Source organism: Octodon degus, unplaced genomic scaffold (assembly GCF_000260255.1).
Source record: "Octodon degus isolate 3935 unplaced genomic scaffold, OctDeg1.0 scaffold00076, whole genome shotgun sequence".
NCBI classification, from domain to species: Eukaryota; Metazoa; Chordata; class Mammalia; order Rodentia; family Octodontidae; genus Octodon; species Octodon degus.
Genome location: NW_004524652.1, coordinates 8,080,197 through 8,092,478, shown reverse-complemented (window position 1 = coordinate 8,092,478; position 12,282 = coordinate 8,080,197). Strand labels below are relative to the sequence as shown.

Below are 12,282 nucleotides of genomic sequence, written 5' to 3'. Positions count from 1 at the left end.
CTCCTCTTCTTCCTCTCCTTCCTCCTCCTCCTGTCTTTTTGAAATAGAGTTTTGCTCTGCAGTTCAGAGTACCCTTGAACTCATTTCGTAGCCCATGCTAACCTTGAACTCCCAGAGATCCTCTTGCCTCAGCATCCCAAGTGTTGGGATTTATAGGCATACACCACCAAGCCTGGCTCAATTTTTATTTTTATTTATTTATTTTTGTTTTTAGTACAGGATGTACAGGGTCTCACTACATAGATTGGACTCATGGTGATCCTCCTGTTTTTCAACCTCCCAAGTGCTGAGATTACAGGCATACACCACCATGCCCAGTCTTCAGTTTTTAAATATTAGAAATTATTTCAATTTTGGGTGGAGAGGATGCTGGGGATTGAACCAAGACCTTGTGATTGCTAAGCACACACTTTACCACTGAGCTAAACCTCCAGTAACCTAAAAAAAAAAAAAAAATCCCAAAATATTTCTCTGGACTGGGTGGCAAGATAGCTCAGTGGACTAAGCACCTGCTTAGGCAGCACAGGGACTAGAGTTCGATCCCTGGCACCACATACCACACACTTAGCCAGCCATCGAGACCAGCATGGTGGTGATACAGCACATGGTGGTACAGGCCTGTAACCCAGCGCTAGGGAGGCTGAAAATAGGAGGATCACTACGAGTCTGAGCTGCATAGTGAGATCCTGTACCAAATACATTTAAAAAAAAATTCTCTGGACAACAATTTCAGATTTCTGGCTTATGTCAACTATGTTTATCTGCATGATTTTCAAATTCACCATGTTCTAAATACATTCAGAGGGGCTGGTGAGATGGCTCAGTGGTCTAAAGCACCTACTTAGAACAAACTAAGCTAAAGCAAAGCACAGGGACCGCGGTTCAATCCCCCAGCACCACATGCCAGCCAGCCTCGCCCCCTGGTGGGCTGAGCTGGCCACACACCCACCCACCCACCCACCCACACACACATACACACACACACAAATAAATAAAATTCAAAAAATAAATAAATAAATACATTCAGATATGTAAAATAAAGATGAACAGTGAAAGGGATAACTGTAATTTCTGAATTTCCTGGTTAATAGTCAACCTGGACTAAGATCTTTAAACACTTTCTCTTGCCTGAGTACATAGTCTATTACTTCACATTCTTACTTACACCTTTTTCTTCCGGGTCTAGCCACAGTTCTTCGCTTACTCGTGACAGAGCTTGGATTGCTTTCCCAAATACTGCAGAGAAAAAGAAAGATGCTGTTTATACTCTTTCTAGCAGAAAAAGATAAAACCCACAGGACTACTTCAGCAAGGACTCAATATAAATTCAAAAAGAACAGTGGGATTTACTGAACAATTTGTTCCTGCAGGTCAAATTCTTTAGTTGCTTCCTTAGTTGAACCATTTATTCCTACTCTGCAGGTCAAATTTCTGGATAAGGAAATAGAGCCTTTTGGTATTGTAGCTACTACTTATCAACATGCTACTGGTGTTTGAGGGTAGTTGGCAAACACTCTTCCTAAACTTTCTGGCCTATTTTTCAGTACAAGGTTCAGCCTGTTTCTACCATTCCCTCTAACGCATGCGCTGTGTATACTGTAATAATATTCAACCTCTCTTTTGGCTCCCAATATGTTCAGGTTAATATAATTATATCTCAAGGTCTGTTTTGTGCTAAGATTTATTGGAACAAAGGTAAAGCAAAGTGAAGACCTGAGAGGGGTTCATCCCAATATGTTAAACCTATATTTGGTCAAATTTATTCAGTGCAACAGATCTGGAAATAATGTTTTCAAATCCCTTTTCTTGCATATATCAGGATAATTTCTTGTTAAATAATATGCTGTTTGTCTTTTGGTTTTAATGTATTTTAGTACAAATATCTAGGGACAGATTGAGACAAACTATTAAACTGATCCACACAGCATTTTATAGACTAATGCTACACCCTTTAGGAACTATCAAATAGAGCAGGGAATGCGGTTCAGGGTTAGAACACCTTCCTAGCATGTGCAAGGCCTTGTGTCCAAACAAAAATACAGTGCAATATCTTTCACAAGGTATCAGATGCACAGCAAGGGCTCAATAAGTTTAGAGAATCAAGTGTATGTAATAAAAAACAAAAAAATCTCTATTTATCTGCAACTATGTGCAACTATTGTGGAAGGCCAATTTACATAATAATGGACTCTAAAACTTGGTTCAAGTAAATGTAATTGCCAAAAAAGTATAGGGAAATGCACAGAAAGGATGTTATAAATGTTTTAATAACTTAGGTGGCAATGTCAAAAACAGAGTATGAAAGAAAACTACTAAGGGTATTCAGAATACATCTTTGATGTTTGAGAGTATCTTGGAAGATGTCAGATGTTAGCAAGGAAGCTGCCAGATTTTCCTATTAAACACACTTAGGGGCCCTGTCAGATAAACAGGCGAGGACTAAATACTGGTCTGACCTAGTTTGACACCAATAATGTTCTTAGGAATTGTCAATAAGTAAAACCATGACAAATGCATACTGGATACTATGCTGGATGGCCACATCAATCCATCAAAAAGTATAAAAATTGAAAAGTAATATTTAAGAATCACAAGTATGTATTCTGAGGAACTCAGGATGACCTAAATAGTTATTTTTAAAAATTAGAGGAAGGGCTGGCCAGATAGCTCAGCAGATTAAAGAGCCTGCTTAGGCAGACACAGGGGCTGGGGTCTGATCCCCATCCTTCCGTGCTGCCGCCCCCCCAGGGGCTTGATTGAGACTGGGCATGGTGGTGTGCGCCTGTAATCCCAGCGCTTGGGAGGCTGAAAACAGGAAAATCACTACAAGTTTGATCTACATAGTGAGACCCTGTACACACTGTCCTAAATTCATACTAAAAAAATAAAAATCAGAGGAATTTGTCCTTTTCCCCAGTTTATATTCAATTTTTTTCCTGGACTAATGCAGACTTTTCATGCATCCAGTAAATATTTCCTCAGCACCATCTATGATCTTTTTGTGGAACCAGGGATTGAACTCAGACCCTTATGCTTGCCAGGCATGTGCTTATTCTACTGAGCCACCTCTCTGGCTTCCACCATCTATGATCAAGTATAACCAAATGCAGTAGGGTTATAGCAAAGGATAGGTTCATTTCTTGCTCAGAGCATTTAGTCTAGGAGATAATCAAAATTAAACAGTCACACAAATAATTGCTTATTGCAAATAAAGTACACACTGCAAAAGAGAACTTCCTAGTACACCAAGAACATGCAACTATGGAAAGCTTGTTTCCCTTTCCTGCTCATTAATACCATCCCAATTGTTGCTGGCTTCCCCTTGGTCCTCAACACAAGGGGAAGCCAGCAACAGAATATATTAGGTGATCCTTTTCACATTATAATCTATAGGAAACTTTGGTTTTCTAGATATTTTCCAGGCCTGGGGAGATAGCTCAAGGGCATAAGCACCTGCCTGGCAAGCCCAAGGTCCTGAGTTCAATCCCCAGTACTGGAAAAAAAAAAAAATCAGATTAACAAATTTCAGAAGATTTACAAGGAAAATACTGTCATATACTCTGTTATTATTGAGCTTTTTACATTTATTCCTATTTGATGCCTAAAACCTAAGGTGCTATTATTAGTTTCATTTTAGGGTTGAGGAAATGGACCTCCAAAGTGATTTAGTGTCTAGTCTTGAAGTCATATATATACACATGACTTAAAGTCATGTGTATATATATTTTGTATTTTAGGGGTCTACAGGGTGTTCAGGGTCTCACTACTAGATCAGACTCATAGTGATCCACCTGTTTACAGCCTTCCAAGAGCTGGGATTACAGGTGCGCACCACCATGGCCAGTCTCAATTGCTGTCTCAGCGTGCCCCGGGGCGGGACCAGTTCGGCAGACCAGGGGTTCGAACCCCAGCCCTTAAACCTGTTAGCAGGTACTTTAATCCGCGCTGGCCCTAAAGTCATATATTTTAAAATGGTAAAATCTGGCATTAAAAATAAAATTTATGGGTTTTGCTGGGCATAAAAATACTTGTACTATCCACATCCACACATCTTTTTCTCCCAACTCCTCCCCACAAATTTGACCATCCCAAATTTGAGGTTTGATAGTAGCATTCATTCCATGGACACCAGCCATATTATATGCTTAAATAAAAGGAGATGGAAGGCTGAGGCATGAGAATTGCCAAGTCCATGCCTGGCCTCAGTAACACCGTAACTTAGTGAGGTTCCGCCTCAAAATAAAAATTAGCACGCGGTAGCCGAGCGTGGTGGCGCATGTCTAATCCCAGCGCTTGGGAGGCTGTGGCACGAGGATCATTGCGAGTTTGAGACCAGCCCAGGCTACAAAGTGAGCTCAAGGCCAGACTGAACTGCATCGTGAGACCCTGTCTCAAAAAGACATTTAAAAAAAAAAAGAAAGAAAGAAAAAGAAAAAATTTGCGTGGGTATGTAGCTCTGTATAAAAGCCCTGGGCTCAATCCCCAGTACCACAAATAAATACATAAATAATATATATACTAAAATAATAATAAATAATAAAATTAAAGATTCAAGAACAAAAGGAGCTGGGCCTTTATCCTTCCGCCAGAAGTTTGTTGGACCGTGGGCGCAGGCTGTGGCCAGGACTCGGGTCTTCAGTTCTTGTGCTTAGCGACAAAGAGGATGGCTAAATCCACAGCGGAAACACTTCATGTCCTTTAGGCTGTCTCACATTTACAGCGGAAGGCAAGAGTTTGTTCCACCTTTCACCTGATTTCCGCTCATCCCGCACTTCAACATGGCTACGGGTGCTAAAAGGCAGGACTGGAAGGTGCGCCTCAGCGCAAAGGCCCCAGGTACCCGGATGTTGCCCGCGTGTTTTGTTTTGTTTTTTTTTTTTCGAAGCTGCTTAACCTCACTGCTCTCGCTTCAACCCTGCTTCCACTAATTTCCAAAGCGCAGCTTCGCTTTCCGGCAAGAAAAGCCCATTGCGGGCTTCCGTAGGACGGTCACTCGCCGACCTCGTTTTTCATTGGTTGTGAGAGAAGTGGGCGGGTCACAGAGGAGCCTGAGGAAGAGGGCGGCGGTGGTGGAGACTGAGCGGAGCCGGGTGACAGGATGGTGAGCACCGCAGCAGCAGCGACAGAGGCCTGGCTCTTGGCTGGGGCACCGTGTCTTTGGGACTTAGGAGGAAAATCAGGGCGCGTGCTTGGGCCCCCAGAGGCCCTGATGGGCGCGGCCGAGGGCCTGCCTGGGGAAGGCCCAGGAGAGGAGGGGTAGGGAAGGGCAGAGGCTACCACTGGGTGCGGCCGGCCGCGGCCCTACCGCCTTCCCTAGGGGTCCGAGGACGCCCCGGAGGGAACGGGGGCCCTCCTAGTGCTCGTGCTGTCACGAGATCTCTGCGCCCGAGCTGGCGAAGGCCTTCGGGCGCGTAGCTGGAGCGTCCCCAGGAAAAGGATCTCGTCCTCCTGCATGTCCAAACGTTTCCCTGCACCTTTCCAACAAAAAGCTTTTTCTTTTTCTTTCTGTTTTTTTTTTTTTTTTGCGGGTTGGGGGTGTACTGATTCCCACACCCTGTGGCGAAAGCTGGCTTCGCGATACAAAACGGGAAGTAGCAGGAGAATTAACTACCTACTTAAATTTGCCATCCAGAGAAAGGAAATAAAGTAATAAATGCTCCCTCTGAAATAAAGTTCATCTGCCGCTGGAATGTGGTGGTGTGCACGCAGATGTGCGTTCAGCGCATAAAACGCTAAACGTTTCTTCTAAATGCTGCGACCCCTTACAGCGGGATTCCTTCACGGTGTGTGAATTCCTTGAAAGTGTTGAGAAGTTTTTGTGAATTTGTGCGTTATGCTGGGGATAGGGCCAGTGTTAGTGCCTAGGGGTGTTTGGGGACCTTGCATTTGTTTATCACATTTCCCCAGTACATCAACCTTCACCGCGCTAGTACGTGAAGACCCTGAGACCTTCCTACGTAAAAAGCTAGATTGCTGTGAATAGAGAGGGTTCACAGTTGTATAATAATGGAAAGTGCCCTGGGCCCTCAAAAAAGTCAACTGTTCCCAAAAGAACTCTGATTATTTGTGTTGGTTGTGGTAAACTGTTAAAGAATTTCAACCTCTGATAGGCATCCATTGCACTTTTAATATTCTGATAAGTACTACCTTTCCAGAGGTAGCTTATACATAAAAGATGTATGACAGCCAAAGATAGTATATACTTCTTTCCTCCACCCCACTTCCCACTCGGTTCTGTTGGTTAAACCCAAGACCTTCCCACTGAATTATATCTCCATCCCTTTTATGCTTTATAATTTTGAAACATGATATCTCTTAAGTCACCTAAGCTGGGTTTGAATTTGAGATCCTCTTGCCTCAGCCTCCCAGGGTTCTGGGATTGCATGTATTTGCCCCTATGCCTGGCTTTAAGTATTTTAATATCTTTTGATTTTTTTTTTCTTCCAAAGAGACTCTAGTTAATAGTAGTTTTTTTTTTTTTTAACATTTATTTATTTATTAGTGTGTGTGTGTGTGGCCAGCCCAGCCTGGCATGTGGTGCTGGGGGATCGAACCGCGGTCCCCATGCCCCGCCAAGCCCGCTCCCAGCAGGTGCCCCAGACCACTGAGCCATCCCACCAGCCCTTTAATGGTAGTTTTGGACAAGTACATTTGTTCAAGATGAAAGAAATAGCTACTTGCTATGATTCATGTTTCTGAAGTTGTTTTGAGAGGGAAACACATGTTTAGGGTTACTTGTATTGGAACATTACTCTTTGTAACGAAAAAATGGATGAAATTTAGCAGTAGCCAATTCTTTTTTTTTTTTTTTTTTGGCGGAACCGGGGATTGAACTCAGATCCTTGCGTTTGCCGGTCAAGCGCTTTATCCTACTGAGCCATCTCCCTGGCCCCTAGCCAATGCTTTTACAAGTAAAAATATTTATTTAGCAAAGGAATCAGAGGTGTTTAACACTGTACAGTGTCCAAAGGATGTGAGGAGCAAATTTAGGTATGGGGAAGGTACAACTTTAGCTGGATGAATATGTTGATTTTTATTATTAGTCTTTATCTGTAGATGGCACTTTTATTACCGGATGTTGTGTTCATGGTAAAAATGTTTGACGTTTATAGTAAATAAAATCAATATTCTTGAGAGATAATTAGACCCCAAGAACCTAGAAACTTAGCGTATAAGATACCACTACTGCTGGAATTCACAAATTGTCTCATAGAAATCTAAATTAATTTATTGTATATAATCTTACAAAATCTCAACAAGAGAAAAGGGATATAGGTCAACATGGAGAACAAAATTAGGAAAAATACCCTGGCATGGTGGTGTATGCCTATAAATAGCATTCTAGTACTTGGTGAAGGGAGGCAGGAGGATTGCTGAGTTTAAAGCAAACATTCTACCACTGGACCAAATCCCCAGCCCCTGAATCTTGTTCTTGTAATTATTTTAATTTCACATATTTTGTTTTGTTTAATTCCAATTTATAATGTCTAGTAAAACTATTTTGTTTTCTACTATTAGATATTTAATGTTTTCTTTGATGATAAGGAATAGTCATGCCTCTAAAAGTAGCTAAAAAGCATGTCTGTTTATGAGTGGGATGTCTGTAATTCAAATCATCCTATATAGAATGGAGGTGCTAACTAATCAACATGAAGAAAAAATCCACCCTTTAAATGACAGATATATATATATATATATGTAGTGAGACTGTCAAAACAAAAATAAAACGAATTTTGGAAAAAGGCAAGGCAAATTTACTTTTAAAAGTATTGTATGTGTATTTGTGTCATGTTTTCAAATACAGCAAATGGTTCTTTTGGTATTTGAGCACAGTTGATTTTTAACATTTTCTTTCATAACACTCAACTCATTAACAATTTTTGCATATTCATTTGGTACTGATGTTTTGTTCTTTTTTTTTTTTAGTTTGTTTCCTTTTGTTGCTTTCTTTTAACATTGGTCATGTTTCACCCCCTTTTTTTTTTCATCCCCCTGTCTGCAATCAACTTCTTCATTCCGCTAAGGCTGGGCACAGAGTAAGTTTTTCTTGTAGTTTGTACTAACAGTGGTGATTGGGCAGCTGATTTCTAACTGGGTTTCTCGCCCTTTTAAGTTCTATCTAATAAGTAACCCAACTTCTGTGCTTTGTTTGGAATTTTGGTGGTTTGTTGTTGGTTTTTTTTTTTTTTTTTTTTTTTTTTTTTGTATGTATGAATTTAACAAGACTGCCTTTCTAGGATCGTTTGCTGTCTTAAAGAACTGTATAATCTATGTCTAATCTGATTTTGTCAAAGTGTAGAATTTGAGCAAAGACATTCCTCAACATATATTATATGACACTTGGGAGGCTGAAGCAGGAGGATTGTTGCAAGTTCGAGACCAGCCTGCCTGGTCTACAAAGTGAGCTCAAGGCCAGCCTGAACTACACAGCGAGATCCTGTCTCAAAAAGACAAAATAAACATATTGTGTGATGATATTTCACTTATAATATTATCATCAACAGGAAAACAAGAATTCTGTGTAAGGATTTTTAATTTTAAGTATGTTCTATATGGTAATTTGTACAGTTATAGTTTTAGACTATTAATCTTGGGTATACTTGAAAATAATACCCAGTAGTTTATAGATTCTAGGTTGTCAGTCACTTTAAAGTACCATGTCTCTCTAATGTTCTTAGCAAGCTGGAAACCCTGGGATCGGGCCTCGGTACCAAAAACAAAAAATAAACTTCTAAAAAAAAAGCAATTCAACAAAAACAAGATTGATCTGGAGAAAAAAAAAATATCCCAAAGTAATGAACTGTTATTAGACAGAGTAAAAAAAAATATCCCAAACACAAAAATCCTTAACACAGGGCTGCAAAATTAGCACACTTTAAAAACCATTAAGATAAGTGCTTGCCTGGCAAGCACAAAGTCTGAGTTCAATCCCTGGTTCTACCAAAAAATAAAATAAAAATAAAAAATAAAAATAAAAGCCGTTAAGGGCTGGGGAGATAGCTCAGTGGCAAAAGTGCCTGCCTGGGCAGTGGCACTTATGTTCTTCCTAGTATACTCTGATTAAATCGCTTATTGGAGTTTGTTTTATGTAGAAAAATGTTTTTTACCTTTTTCTCAAATGTTAACTACATACGTTAATTATGTGCTTCAATCCATATTCCCCTCTAAAATGAAGATCACTCTTTATCAACATACTTCTATATTGTTTACCAGTGAGGGTCGAAACTTCATGGTGGTTTTTAGTCTTACAAATGTTTTATACCCTGTATTGAGACAATTAATATAAGTTATTGATCAATATCAGTTGAAACTTCTTTGTAAAGAGAAGCTTAACAGTTTTTTTATTTTTGGTATCAGGAATCAAACTTGGCACCTTTCGCTTCCCAGGCAGGCACTTATGCCACTGAGCTATCTCCCCAGCCTTTAACAGTTTTTAAAGTGTGCTAACTTTGCAGCTTTGTGTTACTCTGTCTAATAACAGTTCCTTACTTTGGGATTTTTTTTTTTCCAGATGAATCTTGTTATTGTTGAATTTTTTTATTTTTTATTTTTATTTTTTTAAGGAGAGGTTTATTTTTTGTTTTTGGTACCGAGGACCAAACCCAGTGTTTCCAGCTTGCTAGGTAAACATTCTACCACTGGGCCAAATCCCCAGCCCCTGAATCTTGTTCTTGTAATCATTTTAATTTCATGTATTTTGTTTTGTTTAATTAATTCCAATTTATAATGTCTGTAGTAAAACTATTTTGTTTTCTACTATTAGATATTTAATGTTTTCTTTGATGATAAGGAATAGTCATGCCTCTAAAAGTAGCTAAAAAGCATGTCTGTTTATGAGTGGGATGTCTGTAATTCAAATCATCCTATATAGAATGGAGGTGCTAACTAATCAACATGAAGAAAAAATCCACCCTTTAAATGACAGATACTATTTTAAAATGAGCTTTGTATTATTTTGTTAAATGACTAAATTAAGTGGTCAATGAGTTCAAAGCTCAGCAGTCTAAAGCGCTTCTCAAGCAAGCTTAGGCAGGTGCAGGGGGCTGCAGTTTGATCTCTGAGCCAGCCCTGCCCTGAGTGGGCTGAGTTGGCCAAAAAAAAAAGACTAAATTAAAATAGTACTGTATTTCTCAAATCATGAAATTTTATAGGATTGGAGGGGTTTTGATTGTCTTTTTGAGACAGGGTCTTGCTATGCAGTTCAGGCTGCCCTTGAGCTCACTTTGTAGCCCAGGCTGGTCTCAAACTCCCAACAATCCTCCTGCCTCAGCCTCCCTAGTGCTGGGATCACAGGCGTGTGCCACCACACCTGACAAGTATTCTTTTATATTTAAGTGTAAAATATATTTTTGTTATCTGAGACTATATTGCAGCTAAACCCTTGCTATTTTGCTGACTTCTCTGTGTTACTGCTTGATTGCACATGAAATATTGTGGAAGTTACTTTTTAAGTTTGAGAACTATAGGGAGGGAACATGGGCAGTTAAATTTAAGAAATAAAAATGAACAAGGAATTCTAATGAAGGAAACAAGTTGTCAAGGATTATAATTTAAAAGCACATGTTCATCTAGTGAAACTCTGAAACATAACTTTTTTATGCCACTGTAATACATGGCTAATCGTTTGAAGTAATAGAAATGGTATATTTTGGGCACTATTCTGTAAATAGTCAAGTCACTTAAGTTTAGAATTCTTTTTCTTGATCACATCTTTAAGAATTCTCTTTAGCATTGTTTCTAGAATTAATGCATATAGGTTTTGTATCACAACTGCAGAAATATAAACTATCCTGTCAGGCTTCAAAAATGTCTCCTAGCACTGCAAAAACAGACAATCTAAACTGAGCGTGGTAGAGCATGCTTATAGTTCCAGTATTTTGGAGGCTGAGGCAGGAGGATTTCTGCAGGAGTTCAAAGCCAGTGAACTCGGCTACACAGTGAGTTCATGACCAGCCTGAACTACATAATGAGGCCCTGTCTTAACCACCCCCCCCAAAAAAAAGAAGGAAAAATAAAAAACAAAAATTGTAAATTCCACAGAGCCCAACACTATATGCTTTTGTTTTATTCATCATATTTCATCTAAATGACTCAGTTAAGAATGCTAAAAAAAAGAAGAAAGAGACTTGTGTAAATATGTTCCCTGGCATTTCTGGAAATTTTGGTTTTATATTAAAATCAATAAATTTAATGAAGTAATTCACCAAAAAATGATTAATTTTATTCTTAAGTAGAAAGATTACCTGTATTGTATATGTACAGCTTTTTTAAGACCAAAAGAAAATAAGATTGGTTTAGAATACATTACCACATTTGTTTAGTTATGATAGGAACTATATGAATAATTTCTACTCTGTTGGTTTGTGGAATCTCTGATGAGTTTAAAGGGGAGTCATGGGAGAAGAATGTCTTATTTAGACTTCATGTTTAATATTATTCCTTATCTCACCTTGACACTTTAAAGTTGGTGCTGGTATTAGGAGACCTGCACATCCCACATCGGTGCAACAGCTTGCCGGCTAAATTCAAGAAGCTTCTGGTGCCAGGAAAGATTCAGCACATTCTCTGCACTGGAAACCTTTGCACCAAAGAGAGTTATGACTATCTCAAGACCCTGGCTGGTGATGTTCATATTGTGAGAGGAGACTTCGATGAGGTGGTGTATTTCCTTTTTCTTTCCCAAACATTTCCCTTTTGATTTTTATTTATATAAGCTTTATTTTTTCAACTAGGTGTTCTCAACTGATAAGATCTTATTTCTTGTCTTTACTTAAATTTTACAAATATAAAATTACAAGTCAAATATTTTTTACCTGAAATGCCTGGGCTCAGAGTGTTTTGAATTTCAGATTTGGATTTTTTTCTTTTTGGCAGGGATGACCATGAGTATTGAACTCGGGCCTTTGCTGTGAACTGCACCCTAAACACTTTTTATTTTGACACAAGATCTTACTAAGTTGCCCAGCCTAGAATTAAACTTATCTTCCTGCCTCAGTCTCCCAGTGCGCTAGAATGACAGGTGTGGACCACCATGCCCAGAATATTTGCGTATAAACAATGAGTATCTTGAGGATAAGGCTTACATCTAAATATAGAATTTAGGGCTGGCAAGATAGCTCAGAGGACTAAGCGCGTGCTTAGGCAAGCACATGGACCGGGGTTCGATCTCCAGCACTATATGTTGTGCCGCTCCCCAGGCACGCTGAGTACACCACGGAGACCAGGTGTCGTGGTGCAGCCTGTAATCTCAGTGCTGGGGAGGCTGAAAAACAGAAGGATCAC

The 12,282-nt window shown here is 39.5% G+C and overlaps 2 protein-coding genes across 4 annotated transcripts in view; one reads left to right on the top strand and one right to left on the bottom strand.

Annotated features, from left to right (window-relative positions):
- The window catches only part of Rad9b (RAD9 checkpoint clamp component B), a 38,907-nt gene extending 33,993 nt beyond the window's left edge, over positions 1-4,914 (bottom strand). For both annotated transcript variants that reach the window (XM_004635912.2, XM_023720471.1), the window contains exons 1-2: positions 4,744-4,914; positions 1,166-1,236 (exon numbers count right to left, since the gene is read on the bottom strand). In XM_004635912.2, the coding sequence (XP_004635969.1) occupies positions 1,166-1,236; positions 4,744-4,780 (108 nt within the window). In that variant the 5' untranslated portion in view covers positions 4,781-4,914. The remainder of the gene's footprint in view (positions 1-1,165; positions 1,237-4,743) is intronic.
- A 96-nt stretch (positions 4,915-5,010) lies between these two features.
- The window catches only part of Vps29 (VPS29, retromer complex component), a 13,958-nt gene continuing 6,686 nt past the window's right edge, over positions 5,011-12,282 (top strand). Inside the window, exons 1-3 of one of the 2 annotated variants that reach the window (XM_004635910.3) lie at positions 5,017-5,101; positions 8,025-8,036; positions 11,465-11,656. In XM_004635910.3, coding sequence (XP_004635967.1) covers positions 5,099-5,101; positions 8,025-8,036; positions 11,465-11,656 — 207 coding nt within the window. In that variant the 5' untranslated portion in view covers positions 5,017-5,098. Of the gene's footprint in view, positions 5,102-8,024; positions 8,037-11,464; positions 11,657-12,282 lie in introns of both variants that reach the window. The other variant, XM_004635911.2, reaches the window with a different exon arrangement.